The following is a 25,226-nucleotide window of genomic DNA, read 5'->3' on the forward strand; positions in this document are numbered from 1 at the left end:
AATCTGTAGATAAGTATTTTGTCACACAAAATCTTAGAAGTCATCAAAGTAAGCAACAGATTTTGGGCCAGATGTATGACCATTCCATTTTGCGACTCGCAAATTGTGAGGTTTTGAGACTCGCAATTTACGACTCCCAAAATGGAATATACAAGTGTGTCGGACACTGCTTGCGATTCCTAATGGGGACGCAAATCACCTGCCTCATCAATTTTCATGAGGCAGGTCGACATTTTCGACCCATTTCGAATGGCCGGCACTTGCAGGAATGGTGGCCTGCTGGGGTCATAAGACCACCATGTCTGTGACTGTTTCTTCAATAGAGCCGATATTTTTTTAATGCAGCCCATTTGTCGTAAAGGAAAATGGGATGCGTTCAAAAAAGAAAAATGAAACGTTTCTGATTACATTTTTAGGAGCAGGCAGTGGTCCGTTTGGCCGCAACCTGCTCTTAAAAATATTTTCATATTCATTTACAAAGGGGAAGTGTGCCCTGGGGATCCTTTCCCATTTTCAAATGGCTCACCACCTACTTGAAGTAGGTGGTAAACTGCGAGTGCTTTGAGACCGCAGACGTGGTTGCAAAACAATTGTACACACCATTCTGACTCACTATTAGGAAGGGACACCCTTGGCACAGCCCTTCCTAGTAGCGAGTCGCAAACACTATTTTGTGAGTCACCGACAAATACCACCACCCTTTTTTTGAGGTCGGAAACAGACCAATTTCCCATTTCCGACTGCAAAAAAACAGCTGAACAACTGGCCCTTTATGTTGATTTCCTTCTATGACAAACCTTGGGAATAGAAGATTTCCACTGTGATGATTCTTAGGAGGCCCATTTAACCCTATTCATGCTGATGATGGAACCGCTCCATCATCAGCCGCGGTGGCGCTGTGCTGATGACGAAGCAGTTCCGTCATGGCCCGGCCTTCGCGCTTGAGCGGGCGGGGCCATGACGGAACCGCTCCGTCATGAGCACAGCTCAACCGCGGCTGGTGATGGAGCGGTTCCGACACCAGCATGCGCCCGCCGCGAGGCCCCCCCGCCCCCTTAGCGCTGCAGTGGAATAGCCGCCGCAGCGATGTGGTTAAGAGCGGTTGTACATTTTTGCCAATTGATGTTTGCTTTATCGGAAAACTTGCAGTCAATACAGTAGGAATGAGTTGTTTTCATTGTGACAAGCCAATGATTAAGGTTCTAGGCCTGACTGGTTCATTAGAAAATGTTAAGTCAGATGCCATAGATTTGATTTTTTTATCATGAAAAGCTGCAGCAAATACAATAGACCCAACTTATTTATTGCAAAAAGCATATGTTAGAGCCAAAAAACGTTTTAGGGAGGATTTTATTACACTGTGGTAAAGCCTTTCTACTGGTATTTTGTTGCATGAAATTTCACAGATTACCATAGAAGTCATGGGCTTTGGTGTTGCTTACCCCTTTGAAAAGCCATTATGGTAGAAAATTTCCACTGTGAGAATCCTAGTTAAGCCTATTTAGGAGAGGCCTTGGATTGTTTTGCAGACTGTAAATTTGTGCATATTTGTAATTTTTCCATGTATAACTGGTAGTTGCTTTGTGGCAAAGCTTCTGTTAAAGCAGTAGGTCAACATTTTTCTGTGACAAGCCAACGATAAAGGATACAAACCTGATTGCTTAATTGGACGGTATTGTGATAGCTGCACTATATCTGCTCTGGTATTATAAAAAGCTATAATATGGGCAGTAGTCGTGGCGTATTGACAATGTTATGGTATGTGCAGGTGCAGAGCGCCTATTCACCATGTGTTTATCCTTGAGTTAAGCAGGTGTGTGAGGCCCACCCTATGCAAGATTGTTAAATTGAAAAGCTAGATCTTCAGCATTTTGTGGAATTCAAGAAGAGAGGAAGTGGCTCCAAAGTAGAGTGGGTGGCTACTCCATGCTATAGGAGTGATGTATGATAATGCCAATCCTCCTAATCTGGTAGGCAAGTGTAGGCAAGTGATGTGTAGGCAAGTGTAGGCAAGTGATGTGGGCTGCTGGGAGTCCTGTGGAGCAGAGCAGAGGTCTCTATGTGGTTAGAGGTAGGAGATGCGACTGTTCAAGAACATGTGGCCTAAGTGTAGTGCCTTTTTATATGTGAGTGTTGGGAGTTTGATATAATTGTATTTGTGTATTGGGAGCCAGTGGAGCTCCCTTGGGAGTGGTCTGATGTGAGTTCGATGTGCGAGATAGAGGAAGAGTCTGGCTGACAATTTCTGGATGGTTTATTATCTTCTATGAGTTGCCTGGTGATCCTGGCATAGACGGTGTTCCAGTTGTCCAACTTGCTGGTGACTAAGTTGTGAGTGACAGTTTTTCTAGTGTTGCATGGAAAACATTTGAAGATTTTCCATAGCATCTTAAAGGTGTGGAAGCAGGATGCAGTGGGAGATGTTGACTTGTTCAGTCATGTCTATTATGCTGCTGATGATTATTCAGAGGTCACTGGTATGGGTTCTGGGAGTGGGTTTGAGTTCTACTGGCCACCAATTGGAGTCCAATGCTGAGGTGTTCTTGTCGAATAGCACTACTCCTGTCTTGGTGGTCTTGATTTCAGACAGTTTTGACTTTCATCTCGTTAGCAACCTCTATCAGGCGGAGAACTTGTTTTGTGTTTGGGGTCTTTCCCAAGTGGAAAGTATGAGTTATGTGTTGTTAGAGTACGAGAGGATGTTGATGTTGTTTGATAAATATATGGTGACGGAAATAGACCTTTAAGTATTACTTGAAATTACACTGTGATAAAACATGTTCACAGGAATGTTGCTACATGAAATCAGCTGTAGTAGGCAAGTTACCCTACTGTCACAAGCCCATAAAAGTAGAAGGTTTGCACTTAAGAATCCTTGCAAGGCCTCTCACGGAGGGGTTCCATATTGTTTTGCCAACAGTAATTTTATAAATGTTTGCATATCTTTGCATTTATCAGTGTGTATGTTTTAAATTACTTTTTACATTTGGGCTGACAGCTTTAGCTGTCTGCCTGAAATAGGCAATAAAAAAAGATGGACACATATATATAGTGGGACTTTGGGTCTCCCCGTTCATCCACTGGTCTCTTTGAGTGTTATTCACATTCTGTTTAACCAGCATAGGCATATAGTACATGAGGAAATGGGTCAACTCACTTCAACCATTGGCTCTAATGCCCTGTACCCTAAATGATGGCACTTTTCTCCTGTTCACATGTGAATGGTGCCAGATATTGTCCATAGTGATTCAATGTTTTTACATTTCCAAGTTGACAGTCACACTTAAAATCATCATGCCTGCTATTTTGGATTGGTAGGGCAATTAACCACAATACACAATACACTCCCCAGATGGCCATTCACTGCACTATTTAATTTTTCATTTATTCTTAATGGCAACATGTCCACCGAGTTTATGCACTAGAATTTGTGTATTTTCTACTTGCATTCTTCTGAATATTATTGTGTATGCTTGCTGAGTTTATGTTGGTGTTGATGGTTTATGGGTCAGTAGATGAATGTAAAAAAGAGTGAGTGGATGGATGAATGGATGCATGAGTACAAGCATGGGTGAAAAATTAAATGTAAGATTATGAATTGAGTGCCTAAATTCACTAGATGCAAAAAAGCAAGACCTATTGGCATTGCAAGTGCTTGTGGCATGATCGTCAATAATTTTCTTAAATACAGAGCTTAGTTATTTTGATTTATATATGACTTGCTTTCCTAATTTTAGGCATCGCACAATCGCATTGAACATTTTTCTTTTTTGCACAGAGGTTTTATATACAAAATTGTGTTATATTTTGTCTTCTTGGCTGTTTTTGTGAGGTTTTGTGATTTGAAAAGGAAGATAACAAGTCAAAAAAGAACATAATTCTCTTTTTCAGTGTAATACTTCTTGAACATCAGTTCTATTTCTGACATTTGGACAACAAATCCTTTGTGTCCAGAGAATTCCTGTCAGGGATGTGTTTGTCATATTCCACCTAGCAACCCAAAACATACTATACTTAATTTCCGCCTGTTTTGATTCTCTTTGCTAGACTTTGCGGAATGGAGTTTGAGCATTGCATTTCAATGTTAATTTCCTTTAATCAAGAACTATTTTAATTCTCCATGATTCTATTTAAGCAACCAATAGTAGACTTGTCTTTAGGTTACACAATGAAAAGTACTTTATATGAGGATAAACATCAGTGACAAGTTTTTAATATGCACAAAAAACTCAATAAAATGTTCTTACCAAGCACAATGGCCAACATCTGGGTGGCCTTCTTTTCCTTCTGTTGTGAGAGTTTCCTCTTACTCAGGGTCTTAAGTGATGTCCTTGTTTTACCATTGGGCATTGCTTGGATCTCAAAAGCTTTTGCAGTCTTTGGGTTATCATTGGCATGCCCATTCTTTTCAGCTTTCACGGGACTGTCTGCTGGGGAGGGCAGGCTGGTGTTGTTGCACTGGTTTGAAGTGGCCGGCACGGCAAGCTGGTGGTTCTCAGGAGACATCTCCTTATTTTTACTTTTCTCTGGGGGTGAGGTGCTGGACAGCATCTCCATTTCCATTTCTTCTGGGTGGTTAACTGCCTCCTGAACAAGGATCAAATAACCAAAAAATAAAGCCAGTTAAATTAAAAAAATACTTATACAGTGAATACAAAAAAAGCTTGTGCTCATATACCATAATTAATTGCAGCCAATTGATTGCCTATTAGATATTAGAATTAAAAAAACATCTGTATAAGAGGAATTACAGTTTAAGTATGAATCTCGAGATTTTCCATTTAGAGTTAAGTGCAATGCTATGAAGTTTGATCTAGAATACAATGACCCTCGTTTTGATGTCGGGCGGACTGCCACCGTCAGGCCGTCGGTGGTGTTCCACCTGGCACCAAGGGCATCGTTCCGACCGCCGAAAAACAACACTGGCCGTTGGAGCGATGATGTCAGGGAGAAAGACTGCCACCTCAGACAGGCTCAAGGAGCCTGTTGAGGTAGCGATCAGACTCCTATCTCTGCAAAGAGGGTGGTGCCTGCGCATGACCACCATAGTGATAACAATGTGGCCAATGGGGCACATGTGGTGCACCCGCAAACATCCATGCATCATGTGCCAGGCACCACATAGTGCCTGGTACAATGTGCATGGAGTTTTTAAACATGCCTTTTCTCCTGCAGCTTGTGATGCAGCCCTTTTCCAAGCTGCAGCACTAGTCGCAGTAGAGAAAGGCAGTTTCCTTCCGCCTACACAGCTGTCTTATCGATTTGTGGAGTCGGCGGTCTCATTTCCGGTGCCATGGCGGTTGGACACTCGTCCAACCGCCAGCGTAATGAAGCCCATTATTGTTTATTTCTGTTCCCCAGGCTATGATTTTAGATTACCAATTATTAATGCGGCTGGATACATAATAAAACACATGATCGTCCAGTTCCTCCCAGGAAACATTTACTTAAAACATAGATTGCAACCCGATGCTAAATTGCCTTTGATATTTCTTTTTCAATGTTTGATAGTGATAAAGATCGCACAATTTGTTATTTCAAAAAATAAGAGAATAGTTATTTTCACTAGGGCAGGGCTGCAAGTTGCCCTGGGTCCACCAGGAGTGTGTGGATGTACCTGCACAAAAAAGATCTATGTGGTCGTTTGATAATATCTGTAGTAATTCACATGTTTCCAAATGTTCTAGGTAAATTCTTTATTCAAATATACAATTCTACACATTCAGCACAACCACCATAACCAAGTCCACTCTCCAGCTGACCCCAATCTACATCCAGTGTGTTTAAAATGCAGACATTCTTATTGATAACACAGTTAATAACCATTGTATTATTATGGTGCCACGTTGACTTAAGGAAGAATCTAACATATGTACAATAAATCGGTCTAGCGTTTCTTTCGATTTACAAAAGGGGGTGGTGATGAACAGAGTGTCTGAATTGAGCAGACCACTCTTACCCAGTCCAAAGATCAGGGCTTGATCCATCACCGTTATTTATCTCACTGCCCCATCCCAGCTCAGAACCTGGCTATATGCAAATCAGTCTGTCCCTGGCCCAGTGCATCATGGGAACAGGGCAGACTAAACTACCAAGCCAATTCTTTACCAGAAAGGAGACAAGCTACCGGGGACCGGTTTCTGGCATTTCAGCCTCTTCGGCCCGGCTTGCTTGAATCCTGATGGAGCAGTGAGAAAGGGACTCATGTCTGAGTATACCCTGCCACACCTATAGTGGCCAAAATCGATTTACAAAAGGGGGTGGTGATGAACAGAGTGTCTGAATTGAGCAGACCACTCTTACCCAGTCCAAAGATCAGGGCTTGATCCATCACCGTTATTTATCTCACTGCCCCATCCCAGCTCAGAACCTGGCTATATGCAAATCAGTCTGTCCCTGGCCCAGTGCATCATGGGAACAGGGCAGACTAAACTACCAAGCCAATTCTTTACCAGAAAGGAGACAAGCTACCGGGGACCGGTTTCTGGCATTTCAGCCTCTTCGGCCCGGCTTGCTTGAATCCTGATGGAGCAGTGAGAAAGGGACTCATGTCTGAGTATACCCTGCCACACCTATAGTGGCCAAAATCGATTTACAAAAGGGGGTGGTGATGAACAGAGTGTCTGAATTGAGCAGACCACTCTTACCCAGTCCAAAGATCAGGGCATGATCCATCACCGTTATTTATCTCACTGCCCCATCCCAGCTCAGAACCTGGCTATATGCAAATCAGTCTGTCCCTGGCCCAGTGCATCATGGGAACAGGGCAGACTAAACTACCAAGCCAATTCTTTACCAGAAAGGAGACAAGCTACCGGGGACCAGTTTCTGGCATTTCAGCCTCTTCGGCCCGGCTTGCTTGAATCCTGATGGAGCAGTGAGAAAGGGACTCATGTCTGAGTATACCCTGCCACACCTATAGTGGCCAAAATCGATTTACAAAAGGGGGTGGTGATGAACAGAGTGTCTGAATTGAGCAGACCACTCTTACCCAGTCCAAAGATCAGGGCTTGATCCATCACCGTTATTTATCTCACTGCCCCATCCCAGCTCAGAACCTGGCTATATGCAAATCAGTCTGTCCCTGGCCCAGTGCATCATGGGAACAGGGCAGACTAAACTACCAAGCCAATTCTTTACCAGAAAGGAGACAAGCTACCGGGGACCGGTTTCTGGCATCTCAGCCTCTTCGGCCCGGCTTGCTTGAATCCTGATGGAGCAGTGAGAAAGGGACTCATGTCTGAGTATACCCTGCCACACCTATAGTGGCCAAAATCGATTTACAAAAGGGGGTGGTGATGAACAGAGTGTCTGAATTGAGCAGACCACTCTTACCCAGTCCAAAGATCAGGGCTTGATCCATCACCGTTATTTATCTCACTGCCCCATCCCAGCTCAGAACCTGGCTATATGCAAATCAGTCTGTCCCTGGCCCAGTGCATCATGGGAACAGGGCAGACTAAACTACCAAGCCAATTCTTTACCAGAAAGGAGACAAGCTACCGGGGACCGGTTTCTGGCATTTCAGCCTCTTCGGCCCGGCTTGCTTGAATCCTGATGGAGCAGTGAGAAAGGGACTCATGTCTGAGTATACCCTGCCACACCTATAGTGGCCAAAATCGATTTACAAAAGGGGGTGGTGATGAACAGAGTGTCTGAATTGAGCAGACCACTCTTACCCAGTCCAAAGATCAGGGCTTGATCCATCACCGTTATTTATCTCACTGCCCCATCCCAGCTCAGAACCTGGCTATATGCAAATCAGTCTGTCCCTGGCCCAGTGCATCATGGGAACAGGGCAGACTAAACTACCAAGCCAATTCTTTACCAGAAAGGAGACAAGCTACCGGGGACCGGTTTCTGGCATTTCAGCCTCTTCGGCCCGGCTTGCTTGAATCCTGATGGAGCAGTGAGAAAGGGACTCATGTCTGAGTATACCCTGCCACACCTATAGTGGCCAAAATCGATTTACAAAAGGGGGTGGTGATGAACAGAGTGTCTGAATTGAGCAGACCACTCTTACCCAGTCCAAAGATCAGGGCTTGATCCATCACCGTTATTTATCTCACTGCCCCATCCCAGCTCAGAACCTGGCTATATGCAAATCAGTCTGTCCCTGGCCCAGTGCATCATGGGAACAGGGCAGACTAAACTACAAAGCCAATTCTTTACCAGAAAGGAGACAAGCTACCGGGGACCGGTTTCTGGCATTTCAGGCTCTTCGGCCCGGCTTGCTTGAATCCTGATGGAGCAGTGAGAAAGGGACTCATGTCTGAGTATACCCTGCCACACCTATAGTGGCCAAAATCGATTTACAAAAGGGGGTGGTGATGAACAGAGTGTCTGAATTGAGCAGACCACTCTTACCCAGTCCAAAGATCAGGGCGTTTCTTTCAGCCGACAGACCGTGAAACAATAAAACACAGTAAAATAAACAAAATAATGGAACAGCCATACAACCAATGATCTGATCCTAAAATTGCCCCACTATAGTACCGAACATTTTCATAAAATCTACAGTGTAATAAAAAAAAGAAAATTTAGTTGAAAGGTCAGCAAATGGTCCGAACAAAATTGGGAATCGAACAATATCATTACATTTCTATGGGGACACAGTAACAAACATCATTATTTATATGCATCTAACTTTAAGTTCATTGGATCCATAAAAATAGAAACTGCTTCCTAAATATAGACTGCTTTAAATTCTTTCCTCCAGGCTAATACAGTGTATTTGACTACAACTTGTGATAATTGGCTCGATAACTAACTCCACTTGCTGCAAATAACTTGCCAATTTCATATGTTCCAAATATAGGAAAAGTCATTTTCTCCTTGATGTGAAATATAATTAAACTTTATCGTCATCTGCCCATGGCTTTGACAGTGAGTGACACTCTCGTCAGAGGGAGAAAACCATTTTTAAATGACCAGCTCACAATTATGGACTGCAAGTGAGTAAATATATATAGAGCAGAAAGGCGAATACCTGATGTTAATGTCTGGCATCACATAGACAAATATTTATTGTTACCCGTCCTCCTAAATCGCATCCAACACTGGCAACTCAACATGTACACGCTCTCACTAATTATAGAATGTTGTCTAATGGAAAAAGATCTTGAAATTCATGAAACTTAGCAATCATATTACCCACAAAAATTGTTAATGGTATATATTTCACTGGTTGTTCAACTTTGCCACATCATGTTGGCTTGTGAAAATGTTCACATGTGCTAAATCTTTAATGTGTACTTTGTTTGGGTAGAGCCTGGAATTTATAGTTTGGATCCAGGATTTTTGGTGTAAGTTGAAGAGCATATTGTAGGTCATGAAGGATCTCAAAAGAAGGCCTGCTTCTTACCAATGGGGGCTGTTGGATTGTCATTAGGTCTTGCTTGGTGCGGTTGGGTGAACCTTGTTGCATCTTAGTAGAGGATGTAGTCTGGGAAAGTTAAATCTTGATGTCGTTCCTATCTCATAGGAACATGCCTGCAAAATGTTCTTTTTTACCTGATGAGAGTCATCACCACCTTGATTGTGTCCGTTTGACCCAACCAGGAGAGATTGAGGAAGGACAAGAGTGATGTTTTGTCTTTGATGGCATCCATATATTTTTCTGGTTCAAACTGAAGCCGGAGCTGATGAGTTCAGAAAAAAGAATGATAAGTCATAATGTGTAAGAGGAGTTCCATTTGAAATTATCGAGTTGGAACAGGTGTCTCAGCATAATCCAGTTGGTGATATTTCCATTTTCATTTGTTTGTTCATTTGTTTGTTTGTATCCTGAAAGAGACACTCATATTGAGTTTTTGAAGCGAGTTGATAAGTAAAAGGATGCTGTGAGAGTAGGCTGGGAGCTTACTTTTATGTAGTTTAAATCTGATGCCATCTGTTTCTTAGTCACACCTCAGTCTCTGTAGGAAGCTACATGGCAAGAGTGAACAGGAGATGTGTGAGAAGGTATCTGTGTCTCCCTGTAGAGTTTAAATCTGGATCAGAGGATCCCTATTGTGAGACAATTACCATAGAGAAATGTCATGTAGTTTATACACTTCTTTAACTATTAAGCACTGCGTGAAGATAGGCTGCAATTTTCCAACTATTAAGCACAGTATTAAGACAAGCGTATTGTGAAGAAAAATGTTACTGTCTGTTGGAAAATGAAGTCTGTGATTTAACTGGTGACCAGGAAGGAATATTTATATGTAAGAAATTTCAAATGAAAGACTATGTGTCAATGTTTTATAACGTTTTTGCATTTTGTCTCAATTTCTTTATTTTACCTCCATGCCTTTTCCCCTTGCTTTCGTCCCTCATCTCTTGCTTTCCTCTGATACCTTTATTACCCTCTCCTTTCTCTTGTATCTACTTCCTGCCAGCTCCACCTCCTGCATTCATTGCATGTTGTGAATTGAATAGCACACTACTCACCCGCAAGGGTCTCAAGGTGCTTGTACGAATACCGCTGTGGAACCCATCCTGGCTTTCCCTGCGAGGCGTCCACTCCTGGGCACCCCCAAGGTGGAGACCAGGCATCCTTAGCGTTGTGGGGGCCGTTGTGGAGATTAAGCAAGCTATTGCACAGAGTTGCAGAGTGGGACTCCATGACTGGAAAAGTCACCGAGGCGAGAATGATCAGGTCTGTGGAATTTTTGAGCCCAAGACCCGCCGAGGCGAGGAATTGAACCCTGGTCTCGGGCTAGACCTCTGCATCAGGGTCAGCCGCTCTAACCATTGAGCCATACTTCTCCACCTGTTCCTGTCCTCCCATGTACAAGACAAGGCTGCCCCTTTCTCTGATAGTTCTCCTGGCCACTGAGTTTAGTCACTGGAAACACATGTCTGGCTTTGGCCTAGCTGCTGTACACAAATCTGATAATTATAGAGAGAACTGACACAAACCGCAAATGGCATAAAAAGCCAAACAATCAAACTGTTAAAAAGGAACAACAAAGCCTGCCTAGACAAACTCGTGAAAGGTGTTAAATAGTTGTAAATTGGCAGTAAAGAGAATAAAGAGCGGATAGCCCTCTCATGTACCTGGTGTGGAGTGGGCCCTGCACATTCCTCTCTCTCGATATGCCTCTTGGCTCAGTTTCCTGCCTTGCAGAGTTTGCTCTTGGGCTCACGAACTACGGGGCATATTACCAAGCAATAGCGATAATTATCGCTATTGCTTGGTTAGAGACAAAAATGTACCGCAGAGCTGCGGCGATTTTTACTGCAAATAAACCTTGGTATTACAAAGGTTTATCGCAAATGCGGTAAAAATCGCCGCAATGCATGAATACCGCTGAAAAGTCAGCGATATTCATGCATTACCGAGCTAATGCTCTTAGCCATGTTATCCACCTCCCATTGGATAACATGGCTAAGAACTGCTCAGGGCAGGTGTTAGCTTTGGGAGATATTTGCGCTTAGCGCGAATATCTCCAAAAGTTGGTAATAGGAGATAGCGATGTTAGCGACTGTTTTCAGTCGCTAACATCTTGGCACGCCCACTTTGCATGTCATTAGTGATAAATATCACTGACATGCAAAGTGGGGCCCAAGATGGTCGCTATCTCCTACTAGCTGTCGCTAACTGGTGTTAGCGACAGCTAGGTAATAGGGAGATAATTTTATCTACGCTTTCTTGGCTTTTTATAGCCTAAAAAGCAGAGATAAACCACCTTGATAATATGCCCCAACATGCTTCAGGCTCTGAGCATTTCACAATTCACAATAGTTTATGTGGATCCATCAGCCTATCGCTATAGCAACATACAGTGGGCCCAATGCAAACAAGAGAGGGTGTTTCTCCTGCAGACAGTAGACAGACAAGACAACCGTGTATGCAGGTAAGATAATCAGAAACCTTGCTTGTTGCATTGTAAAATGTGCACTCTACGGTAAATAACCAATTTATTTCTGTAAAATATGAAGTATTTTCATGTGTTTTAATATTTCAAGTCTACACTATCACAATTGCTTTATAAACCGTATTACTTCATCATATTTGGTTTAAAATTCTGGATTTTCCCTCTCTTTTATTCAAATGTTCTCGGGAGAGAATCCCCCGAACACCCTTTATGATAGCAATATACACCAACAACTTTTATGCCCTACCACATTTAAATATCACCAGCCACCACTAACTGTGGTGGTGAACGTCCCTTTGCCACTCTCACTGCCAGATCACCTGCTGGCTCCATTTTCTATCTCCGGAATTAAAGGGACCAAACGGAACAGAACATCAGCACAATCCACCAGACAATGGTCCAAATTGGACCTCACAAGCTGGGAAGAGCCCTAGCCAATTCTGCCCCTAGGCACCTTCAAGGAATGGATCAACTAGAGTCTAGAGATGCTAACTTCCAAGAATACCTGTACACCTCCCTGTGCTAGAAGCTGTGCCAAATGGTTCTCGCCTGAGATAAGAGAGCCGAAGAAATAATGCAAAAGACAGGAAAGAAAATGGAGATGCCAACAGCCGCGGTCGGTAGTAGGAGTTCCTGCAGGGCGGTGACGTGGGAGGGGCAGGGTGGGGGGTAGTAATGTATGGATTAAGGAGTTTAACAGGTAAGTAAACATATCAATAAAGAAAACAAATTTTGTTGCGTGCACTGCATCGCATTTGGTGATACAGTGCACGCAAACAAATTTGTTTTATTTATTTATATGTTTACTTACCTGTTATACTCTGAAATCCATACATTACTACCCCCTCCCCCTCCCCACGTCACCGCCCTGCAGGTACTCCTACGTCCGACCGCGGCTGGATGCCAATATGATGAAGATAGTAAGGAAAGCTATAACAAAGCCTTAAAAAAGTATCAGCACACAAACTGGAGCACCATGTTAAAATACCTTGTCGAAAGGCAGGGCCGGACTGGCCGTTGTGGGCACCGGGCAATACCCCGGTGCACCGCATGGGTGGGGGCCGGTTTTAGGACCGTGGGGGCCGTTTTGGTTACAGGGCCGTTTATGCAGCATAGCTGCAAAATCGGCCCTGTAACAAAATCTGCAGAAAACCGGCCCTGGCAAAGACCTCGGTGGCACCCCCAACCTCCTCCCGGGGGCCGGCCGAGCACTTTGCCCTGGCCGGTTTTGGTTCCTAGTCCAGACCTGCTGATAGGATTAGTCAGTCCTCACAACTCTCCGTAGAAATATATGTCTTTGGCAATTCTTTTCTAAAAACAAACATTGCAGGTCTGCCCCCCTCCCTTCTCCAAGGAATGGTGTGAGCAGTTGGCCAATCACTTTTTAGGAAAGATCAGACTTATTTATGATTCCTTGTGAGGAACACTAGACCCCCTTATCAAACCAAAAACAGTGATATAGTTAAAAAGCCTGCTCTTGAACTATCAGAATTCCCAAAACTGACTAAAAAAGATATTCTGAGAGCAGCAAACACACTTAAATCTCCTCTGGGTCCGCCTCCCATAGACATCTTACTGAAAGCAGGAGAGGCTGTCATATATGCCCTAATGGTCATTTACAATCTATCCCTGGAGAGCGGATGTGTTATGGACACATAGGGGCCGATTACGCCCGCCATTGCTGCTGGAAAAGGGACCGCCCGCCATAGGTGCGGCGGTCCCGCACACTGGCGGGCACATCCTGTATGTTTACATTGTGGCGATTGGCACCACCTGCCACAATGTAAAACTACATGTTTTACATTTGCATGTACAACGTGGCAGGCACTGTGCGGTGCCTGCCACCTTGTACATGCAAATGTAGGGGGGTTCCCCCTCCACCACCCTGGAGGCCCGCAACGGGCCCACAAAGGCATTTTCACCTGTCTTTTTGCAGCAGGAACTCCGCCACAAAAGACAGGCATCATAATGCCCTCGGCGGTGCATGCACGGCACCGCCTCTATAGACCCATTGTGGCAGAAAAGGCCCGCCTTGCGGGACCAGGGCGGACGGTCTTTCCGTCCGTCGAGGTACCTTTCCCCTTCCCACTGCCATCCTAATTTGGCGGTGAGAATTCTAAGAATGATGGTGGGAAGTCCGCCACCACCGGGCCGGCGGTCCTCACCCAGTGGTGGCAGACTTGCCACCATCGTAATCGGCCCCATGGAAATTTGATTTTCCACCCACTTTGAAAAGATGCTAAATGGTGTTCCCTCTGATATTTTGATTTCTAACAATTTGCTGCACCAGACACAGAATTGCTTTCGATATGGCTTCAGTACAGAGTTAGCCCTCCTACTGGCCAGTGAGGACCTTAAAAACACACTGGACCATGGTGGGTCAGTTGTGCTCAATCTTCAGGATTTGAGTATAACTTTTGACACAGCCTCTGACTCAATTCTTTGTCAGGGGCTAGAAGAAATTGGAATCACTGGATTAGGATTAAAGTGGCTAACCTCGTTTTTAGCAAAGATGAGCTTTCAGATCAGTAAAGGGCCTCTCTTTTCTCAACGTCAGGTAAACAAATATGTTTAGCACGAAACACATTTAAATTATAAAAGTGTGTCCTGCATCCACACGTACTCTGGGCCTTTATTTTTTCTTTATATTGAGTATCCTTCTTTCTGTCCCAGTTCCCACAGGGTTGAGTGACTACAAACTGCAAAATGTGCTGCCTGGTGAAGCGTGAAAATGTCACTGAATAGCTGTACTATTGTGAGTGCAGTCTCAGGGTGCCCTGGCACTGTAACGCTTGTGAGAGATTCAGTGATTACTACCACTATTATTAGCTTTTCCATTACATGAATTTATACTTCATCTTTGAAAGATTTAACAGCTGCCAGCACTGTTAATGCATTGAATCCTTCAACATAAACCAGTGCATCCAATTACAAATGGAGTGAACAACTTCATAGGTTACAACAACTTGATTTGTTGCCCCAATGCATTTCGGACCTCCAGGTTCTTCATCTGGGGGGCATTCCTTTTGTTGTACCATTGTTAGAAATAGGGGTCTATAGTTGGCATTCTGGTCAAGGTAAGGGACATAAACAAACAGTAACACAGTGAAAACACTACAAAAGGACACCGCACCAGTTTAGAAAAATAATTAATACTGATCTGAATAAAACAAGGCCAAAATGACAAAAATCAAACATGCATAAGCAAAGATATCACTTTTAAAAGTTTTAAAATAGTTCAGTCCATAGGAAACCATGGATGCATCTCTTTTACCACAAAGTACCTGGAATGCGTCGAAATCAAAGACAAAAACAGGCACAAGGGAAGTGAGGCACTTGAAAAGCAAAGAGATATGTTGGTTTCTTACTCCCAGGGGAGGTGATGCATTGGTTCCTTATTGCCAGGGGAGGTGATGCGTCGGTTCCTTGCTGTCAGGTGAATGTTGATGAAGAACTTGGTGCACAGGTGAGATGCGCCCAAAATCCGGAAGCGATGGGTCGATGCGACAGCAGTGAAAACAGGCGCTGTGTTTATTTTCCATCTGCACGGAAGGTGATGCGCCAATTTCTTCAGCTGCACAGCAGGGCATGCGATGGAGTAGCAGCGGGTGTCATGAATGTCAGAGACACAGTGCTTAGGAATCCAGCCACAGTGATTTTTTTAGCTGCACAGCAGACACTGCGTCGAGTCTTCGGCTGCACCACAACAATTTATTGGTTTTTCAACTGCACAGCGTGCTGCGTCAGGAAAAACAGGTGCTCAAGGTTGATGTGTGGATTTTCCTCCTTCTTTACAGCAAACCCACCTCCAAGATCCCAGAACTGTAATTGGCACCACTTGGCAGGTCAAAATTCATAAGAAAGGAGATCAGGGACAGCAGGAGAAGTCTTTGATGGCCCTGAGACTTCTTAACAGCAGGCAAGCACACAGAAGCCATTGCAGAACCTTGGCAAGCAGGATACAGAAAACAAAGTCCAGTCCTTTAACTGCCCATGACAGAAGCAGCAACCAGAAAGCTAGCACACCACAGCTCTTTTTCTTGGCAAAATCTTCTCTTAGTCCAGAAGTGTTCTGAAGTTATGATGTCACAGCTCCAATACTTATACCATTTCTGACTTTTGATATAGGCAAACTTAAAAGGAAAGTCTTTGCAGCCGCGGGTCATGCAGGTACGAGCGGTAGGGCAGTGAGGCCTCGGGTGCACAGGACCCTGCCTTTCCCTGACCTGGCTCCAGACACACTACAGAGGGGTGGAGACAGCTTTGAGTGAGGACAGGTGCAGACCCATTCAGGTGTCAGTGACAGCTCCTCCCACCACTCCAGCTCAGGAAGATATACCAGCCTAGTGATGGGGCATCATCATATGCAGGGCACAACAAAGCTCCCTTTTTGTGACTGTCTAGAGTCAATGCACAAACAGCCCAATTGTTAGTCTAAACGAGACATAGATTCCACAGGCAAGTAGTGGCACTGAACTGTAAAGCAAGAAAATGCCACTTTTTAAAAGTGGCATTTTCAAACACGCAATTTATAAACAGTCACTAAAAGATGTATTTTTAAATTGTGAGTTCAGGGACCCCCAAATCTCTATATCTTTTCCCAATTGGAAGCTTCACTCGTATGAGTTTACATGACAGATCTAAAGATAAAGTAATGGAGAGATAATCCTTGCAATAGTACAAAATTGGCAGTATTTCACTACCAGGACATGTAAAGCACACTCATTCCTGTCCTTACTTTTCATATACACTGCAATATGCCCCTGTGGCTACCTTGGGCCTACCTTATTAGGGTCCTATATGTAGAATGAGGGAAGGTTTGGGCTTGGCAAGTATGTGCACTAGCCAGGTCGATCTGGCAGTTTAAAACTGCACTCACAGACACTGCAGTGGCATGTCTGAGACATGGTTTGCATGGTTACTCATGTGGGTGGCATAATCAGAACTGCAGGCCCACAAGTAGCATTTGCCTTACAGGCCCTGGCACACACAGCTGCCCTCTACTAGGGTCTTACTAGTAATCAAATATGCCAATCATGGATAACCAATGAATCACCAATACAATTTACACAGGGAGCACTTGCACTTTAGCACTGGTGAGCAGTGGTAAAGTGCCCAGAGTTCAAAAGCAAGAGAAAACAGGTCAGAAAAAATAGGAAGAAGGAGGCAAAAGGTTTGGAGATAACCCTGCAAAAAGAGCCAGGTCCAACAACCATCTAGGAATGTAAACACAAAAATAAACCAGTTACTGCTTATCAAACCCAAAACGAACACAACAGAAACATTGATCAAATCACTAAATTATATCGAGAAACTTCCTTTGTGACACAATACGTTTGCTCACATTTACGACTCTCAATCATTCATGGTGGTCAATCATAAAACAAACATGAAACATATGAAAACACAAATACTATATGATGCTTGACTAAACACCAACAGGGTCTACACAACTGAGTGTATCATTATTGGCAGTCGATAGTTTATCACAAAATATATCAAACATGGATAAAGAGGCCTGCTATAGTAGCAAGTGTACTAGCTCAGTTGTTACTACACATATAGCAGCTGAAAAAGTACACGGTGTACACAACCGCACGCAATGCAATCAGTTTTATATATTCCTCTCAGATGCTGTCAAAAATATCAATACACTGTAAAACATGTCAATCACAATAAAACTATTATTTATTTACCCTTATGTTATAATGCAAGGTGACACTTAAGGAAAAAACCTGGAACTCAAATATGTTTTAATAGGTGTTGTGTATTACCCACCATACTATTCAATGTATAGATGTGAAACCAGCATTTACCAATAAACACTCATCTCACATGCGCAACTCATGAGGAGGTCGTACAAAGTGTCATTTGCAATAGAGAAAGTGTATAACAAAATCACCAATGTACTTATTGAATATTAATTTCAAATAATAAAGTGTGTAATACACCAAAACTGTGAACTGCTCCACAGTGAGAACTCTTGTCAATGGTCAAAGCCGAGATGATAACACACAATAAATGTGTACCATATTTGTGCATAGCCCATATACACCAAGAAACATGTCTTTTCAATTTGACTGTTAATCCTTTTGGTGTTTAAAGTGTTCAGACATTTAATCCAAACTATCTCTATTTACAATAGAGCCGGGACGGGTGGCTCAGTGGACTAATGCATCCACTGCAGGGGCTTGTGGTCAACCGCATGGTCACAGGTTCAAATCCCAGAGGGTCCTCTCAGCCTTTCATCCACTTGAGATTGATTAAATGAGTACCATTGAGTTGGGTAACAATAAACATCTGTTATTCAGTGCCAGGACACCTTCGGGTAATCATGCTTCTTACAAATACACCTCTGAGGTTATATTTGTGTCTCCTGCGGGGTCAACAATCTCCAATAATGAAATTGCAATTGAGTATCACTCTGTTTATTGACCTTAAAGTGTACTGCCAAAATCGACTTGCTGTTGCAATTTCAATGTTACTCTTGTGTTCTGATATTCTAACTTTGATCTCGGGTTCGGTTTTGCCCTCGTAATCCAGGTTACGTGGGCAGTTTAGGGAGTAGATGCAATTTTTGCTATTGCAGGTATCATTATGATTCTTGGAATTGGGAGACCATCGGAGCATTTACCCACCACTTTTTGCATTACCATTCTCTTCTCAAATCAGTATACTGCAGAACATGAGGGCAGGTGTGTGCTGTGCATGGGTGACAGGGACGATTAATGTGCCTAAGTGTCCTCCCTTGGGGGTTAAGACCTTGATCCGAATTCTCATTCAGGCACTGCATCTCACATGCCTTGTACTCAGATGGTGCAGCTTTTCCCAAACCCCGCCTCAAAACCTGTCTTCCAAGGCGAAAGTATCCAATACCAAGAAGTACTGATGCTAGGGATGGACGTTAGAGGGGGGCACTAGGAGGACCAATATCATCCTCAGAAAGAGCTATCCTCAGAAAGTGAAAGTCATTTGCGATATCATCAGTGATGTCACTGACCATGTCATGAGTGATGTAATATGTGAATTCATAAGCAGTGCATTGCGGGGGCATAATTTATAGCTAGCTCATGTAACAATAACAGCTGAATTTCACTAGTTTTGTACAAGTGAAATCTTAGCCAAATTATAACTTCACTGTAACCTCTGGATTTTTCTTTGAATTTCTAAGGTTTTTTCTAAATTCTATATCCTAAGCTGGAAAGGCTATTCTCCCTCCAGGAAAATTGCATATAGAGCAGCAATTAAAACCTACAAGTCCGAAATCAAACATGCTCAGTCGACCTTTTTCGAAAAAAAGACCACCGAAGCCGCCTTAAGGCCCAAGCAAATATATCACATTGCAAAACCCCTACTCAGGCTCCTAGAAAAACCCCATGACTCCCTGAGTGCACAAACTCACTGTAACAACTTAGCAGAGTGTTTCTTCTACAAAATAGCAACAATTTACAGCTCCTTCCCCCCACCCCTGACCCCGCTCAACTGACCGTCTGAACCAGGGCCTCAGTCCTCAGCCACACTTGAGCACTTCCCTCCTCTAGACCAAGCGAGAATCTATCATGCACCAGGTAAAATCCGACTCCCCCATTGACCCAGCACCCTACTCCCAGTCACTGGCCATATTCTACCCACCATCCTTGAGCTACTTAATGCCTCCCTATCCACTGGCACTGTCCCGCTCCCTGGAAGCGAGCCATAGTCAAAGCCCTCCTCCAATCAACAAATTTAGATCAAAACAACCCCACCAACTACCGACCTATCGCCCTGCTGCCTTGGTTAAGTTAGATCTTAGAGAAACCTGCCAATATGGTACTGCCAGAGTTCCTAGAATCCAACCATCTTCTGGACCCCACCCAGACGGGATTCCGCCCCCTCCATGGGACTGAAACCGCTGTGGTCGCAGTGACGGAGGAGGCCAGGAGGATCCTGGACCAAGGAGGCTCGGCAGCCATCATCCTCCTTGACCTAAGTGCCGCCTTCGACACTGTGAGCCGCAACATCCTACTGCATCGACTTAGCAGTTTGGGAATCTCAGGAAAGGCAATTACTTGTTTCGAGTCTTTTCTCTCCAACCGCTCCTTCCAGGTCTTTGAGGGTGACTGCACCTCCCCCAGCAAGCCTCTCGGCTACGGTGTGCCGCAGGGCTCTTCCCTGAGCTCTACACTATTTAACATATACATGAGCTCCCTAGCCGAGATTGTCCGCCCTGTCGGGGTAAAAATTATCACCTACGCGGACAACTCTCAGCTAGTGATGGCTCTCAACCCACCGCATACCCCCCCAATTGCATGAAGAGCTGCCTGGAAGCAGTTACCGAGTGGATGACATCGTCCTGCCTCAAATTGAATGGAGACAAAACTGAGCTCATGCTCCCAGGCAACTCCACCAACACTACTATCGACTCACTATAGCCTACCTGCCTGGGACCTGCCCCTGTACCTAAAGATATGATCAAAAGCCTGGGTATCTGGTTAGATAAGTCCCTTAATTTTAACTGTCAAGCAGCCAAACTTTCAGCTACCTGCTTTGTCCTACTAAGGCTTCTGCGTAAAATCCTTCCCCTGTTGCCCTTCCAAGCAAGACAGATAATGGTCCAGGGTCTAATTCTATCTCGTCTGGATTTTGGGAGCGCCCTTTGCTTAGGGGCACCCCAGGCCACCCTGAAGAAACTCCACATCATTCAAAATTGTGCAGCTAGAACCCTCCTTCAGATTCCCCGCCGACTCCCGGTCAAACCCAGGCTGAAGGACCTCCATTGGCTCCCAATGAAGAAAAGAGTTTAATTTAAGGCAATGTGCATCACCCATTGAGCCTTTTGGGGAACAGGCGCTGCCATCAACCAACCTCTTATAACCGCCTACCACCCAAACAGACAGCTCAGATCTGCACCTTCTTTCCTCGCTGTGGTACCCAGGATCAAGAGAGCCAGATGTGGGGGCCGCTCATTCTCCCACAACTCGGCTAGGCTCTGGAATTCCCTCCCCCTCCAACTGAGATCAGAGCCCAAACTACTTTCCTTCCGCAAACACCTAAAAGCCCTGCTTTTTAACAAACCAGAATAGCTTTCAACTGTACACCCATAAGCATTATGTCTGCAGCGCTAGGACGCCTGAGGGTAAGTACTACGCTTTATAAATGGTCTTTTAATTTCATTCATTTCATTTCTAACTACAGCGTCTCTGTAACGTGTGTTTGTTTTTTCATTGAATTTGTAAGGTTTTTATAAAGTCTATTTCCAAACTATGAGATCCCTGTAACCTTTGGTTTCTATGTTTTTTAAATGTTATTTCCTAAATATAATGCCCCTCTAGTCTTTGTTTTTTTTCTGTGAATGTCTACGTTTTTTTAAAGTCTATTTCCTAACTATGATGTCCCTGTAAAAATTGAGTTTTTTCAGTGAATTTCTACGGATTTTTTATGTTATTTCCTAAACATGACGCCCCTGTAATCTTTGTTTTTTTTCAGTGAATTGCTAAGATTTTTTTAATTTGACCTCCTAACTGTAACCTGTAACCTTTGAGGGCCCGACTCACAGAACTCACTTAAGACAAAATCCTAAACTTACTACCATTTTGGTATTCACAGAAGGCATTTACTCATTTTGGTATTCACAGAAGGCACTTACTCATTTTGGTATTCACAGAAGGCACTTAGTCATTTCAGAAGTTAGGAGTCCTAACTTTAGGGCTCTTAAATGCCTTCTGTGAATACCGAAAGTGTTAAAGTTAGAATTTTTCCCAGTTTAGGAGTAGTAAAGTTAGGACTCCTAAATTTAGGGCTCATAAATGCCTTCTGTGAATACCGAAAGTGTTAAAGTTAGTATTTTTCACAGTTTAGGAGTAGTAAAGTTGGGAGCCCTAACTTTAGGACTCCTAAATGCCTTCTGTGAAAGAGGCAACAGAAGTGCAGAAAGAGGGAAGAGGTGTACAGAAGGAGGTTAGTGGGGTATAGAAAGAAGCAAGAGAGGTACAGAAAGAAGCAGGAGAGGTATAGAATGAAGCAACAGAGGTACAGAAAGGGGCAAGAGGAGTGCAGAAAGAGGCAAGAGAAGTATAGAAAGAAGCAACAGAGGTGCAGAAGAAGGCAAGCGAACAGCAGAAAGAGGCAAGAGAGCTATAGTAACAGACAAAAGAAGTACAGAGAGAGGGAAGAGGGGTGCAGAAAGAGACAAGAGAGGCGCAGAAAGAGGTAAGAGGGGTGCAGAAAGGTAGCAAGAGAGGTACAGAAAGTAGGAACAATGATGCATAAAGAGGCAAGAAAGGTGCAGAAATAGGGAAGAGGTGTGCAGAAAGAGGCAAAAGGGGTGCAGACATTTGCAAGAGAGGCACAGGAAGAAACATGAGCAGTGCAGAAAGACTCAACAAAGGTACAGAAAGAGGCAAGAGAGATACAGAAAGAAGCTAGAGGGGTATAGAAAGCGGCATGAGAATTGTAGAAAGCGGCAAGAGAAGTGCAGAAAGAGGCAAGAGAGTTGCAGAAACAGGCAAATGAGGTGCATAAGGAGGGAACAGGTGTGCATACAGAGGCAAAAGAGGTAAAGAAAGAGGGAAGCGGGGTGCAGAAAGAGGCAAGAGGGATACAGAAAGAAGCAAGAGTGGTGCAGAAAGAAGCAAGAGAGGTAGACAAAGAAGCAAGAGAAGTACAGAAAGGCTCAACAAAGGTGCAGAAAGCGGGAAGAGGAGTGCAGAAAGAGGCAAGAGGGGTACAGAAAGAAACAAGAGGTACAGAAAGAAGCAATAGAGGTACAGTAAGAAGCAAGAGCAGTGCAGAAAGAAGCAACCGAGTTGGAGAAAGAGGCAAAAGGGCTGCTGAAAAAAGGCAAGAGAAGTACAGAAAGAAGCAACAGAGGTACAGAAGGAGGCATAAGAACTGCAGAAAGCGGCAAGAGGGATGCAGAAACAGGCAAGAGATTTGTAGAAAGAGGGAACAGGGATACAGAAAGATACAAGAGAGGTGCATAAAGAGGGAAGAGGGTTGCAGAAAGAGGCAAGAGGGGTGCAGAAAGAGGCACGCCAGTATAGGAAGAAACAAGAGAGGTGAAGAAAGAGACAAGAGAGGTGCAAAAAGAGGGAAGAGGGGTGTAGAAACAGGCAAGAGAGGTATAGAAAGAGGGAACAGAGGTGCAGAAAGATACAAGAGAGGTGCAGAAAGAGGGAAGAGGGTTGCAGAAAGAGGCAAGAGGGGTGCAGAAAGAGGCAAGAGGGGTGCAGAAAGCATAGAGAGGTACAGAAAGAGGCAACAGAGGTACAGAAAGAGGCAAGTGAAGTACATAAAGAGGCAAGTGAGGTTCCGAAACAGGCAGAGAATTGCAGAAAGAGGGAACAGGGGTTCAGAAAGAGGCAAGAGGTGCAGACACAGGCAAGAGAGGTACAGAAAGAGGGCAGAGGGGTTCAGAAAGAGGCAAGAGGGGTACAGACAGAAGCAAGAGGTACAGAAAGAAGCAATAGAGGTACAGTGTGAAGCAAGAGCAGTACATAAAGAAGCAACTGAGGTGGAGAAAGAGGCAAAAGGGCTGCTGAAAAAAGGCAAGAGAAGTACAGAAAGAAGCAACAGAGGTAGAGAAGGAGGCATAAGAACTGCAGAAAGCGGCAAGAGGGATGCAGAAACAGGCAAGAGATTTGTAGAAAGAGGGAACAGGGATACGGAAAGATACAAGAGAGGTGCAGAAAGAGGGAAGAGGGTTGCAGAAAGAGGCAAGAGGGGTGCAGAAAGAGGCACGCCAGTATAGGAAGAAACAAGAGAGGTGAAGAAAGAGACAAGAGAGGAGCAAAAAGAGGGAAGAGGGGTGCAGAAACAGGCAAGAGAGGTATAGAAAGAGGGAACAGAGGTGCAGAAAGATACAAGAGAGGTGCAGAAAGAGGGAAGAGGGTTGCAGAAAGAGGCAAGAGGGGTGCAGAAAGAGGCAAGAGGGGTGCAGAAAGCATAGAGAGGTACAGAAAGAGGCAACAGAGGTACAGAAAGAGGCAACAGAGGTACAGAAAGAGGCAAGTGAAGTACATAAAGAGGCAAGTGAGGTTCAGAAACAGGCAAGAGAATTGCAGAAAGAGGGAACAGGGGTTCAGAAAGAGGCAAGAGGTGCAGACACAGGCAAGAGAGGTACAGAAAGAGGGCAGAGGGGTGCAGAAAGAGGCAATAGAGGTGCTGAAAGAAGTATCAGCGGTGCAGAAAAAGGCAGGAGAAGTGCAGAAAGAAGGAACACATATGCAGAAATTGGCCACAGAAGTGCAGAAAGAAGCAAAATAAATGCAGAAATAGGCAGGAGAAGTGCATAAAGAAGCAACAGAGGTGTTGAAAGAGGCAACAGAAGTGCAGAAAGAGGCACGCCAGTATAGGAAGAAACAAGAGAGGTGAAGAAAGAGACAAGAGAGTTGCGGGAACAGGGAAGTGGGATGGAGAAAGAGGCAAGAGGGGTGAAGAAAGAGGCAAGAGGGGTGCAGAAAGAAGCAAGAGAGGTGCAGAAAGAGGCACGAGAGGTACAGAAAGAGGCAAGTGAGATATAGAAACAGGCAAGAGAACTGCAGAAAGAGGGAAGAGGGGTGCAAAAAGAGGCAAGAGACGTGCAGAAAAATGCAAAAGAGGTACAGAAACAGGCATGAATGCAGAAAGAGGGAACATGGATGCAAAAAGAGTTAAGAGAGGTGCAGAAAGAGGTATAAAGGATGCAGAAAGAGGCAAGATGGGTGCAGAAAAAGACAAGAGGGATGCAAAAATAAGCAACAGGTTGAGAAAGAGGCAAGAGAGGTGCAAAACAGGCAAGAGAAATGCAGAAAGAGGCAAGAGAAGTGCTGAAACAAGCAACAGAGGTACAGAAAGAAGCAAGAGAAGTGATGAAAGAGACAAGAGAGTTGCAGAAAGAAACAGGAAAGGTACAGAAAGAAAGCAAGAGAAGTATACAAAGAGGTAAGTTAGGTGCAGAAAGAGGCAAGAGAGGTGCAGAAAGAGACAGGAAAGGTGCATAAAGAGGCAAGTGAGGTGCAAAAACACGCAAGAGGGGTGCAGAAAGAGGCAACAGAAGTGCAGAAAGAAGCAACAGATGTGCAGAAGGAGGTAAGAGAACTGCAGAAAGAGGTAAGAGAGTTGCAGAAACAGGCAAAAGAGGTGCAGACAGAGGGAAGAGGGGTGCAGAAAGAGGCAAGAGAGGTGCAGAAATTAGGAACAATGGTGCAAAAAGAGGCTGGAGGTGTGCAGAAAGAAGCAAGAGGGGTGCAGGAAGAAGCAGGAAGGGTACATAAAGAAGCAAGAGAGGTACAGAAAGAAGCAAGAGAAGTACAGAAAGAAGCAACAGGGGTGCAGATAGAGGCATGACAGGTGCAGAAGAAAGAAGCAAGAGAGGTGCAGAAAGAAGCAAGAGAGATGCAGAGA

General features: G+C 44.2%; 1 protein-coding gene across 1 annotated transcript in view; it reads right to left on the minus strand.

Annotated features, from left to right (window-relative positions):
* Nucleotides 1-25,226, minus strand: part of DRD2 (dopamine receptor D2) — a 1,101,420-nt gene that overhangs the window by 31,924 nt on the left and 1,044,270 nt on the right. Inside the window, exon 8 of the mRNA XM_086957378.1 lies at nt 4,248-4,587. Within this exon, the coding sequence (XP_086813504.1) occupies nt 4,248-4,587 (340 nt within the window). The remainder of the gene's footprint in view (nt 1-4,247; nt 4,588-25,226) is intronic.

Source organism: Lissotriton vulgaris, chromosome 2_1 (genome assembly GCF_964263255.1).
Source record: "Lissotriton vulgaris chromosome 2_1, aLisVul1.2, whole genome shotgun sequence".
Lineage (NCBI taxonomy): Eukaryota > Metazoa > Chordata > Amphibia > Caudata > Salamandridae > Lissotriton > Lissotriton vulgaris.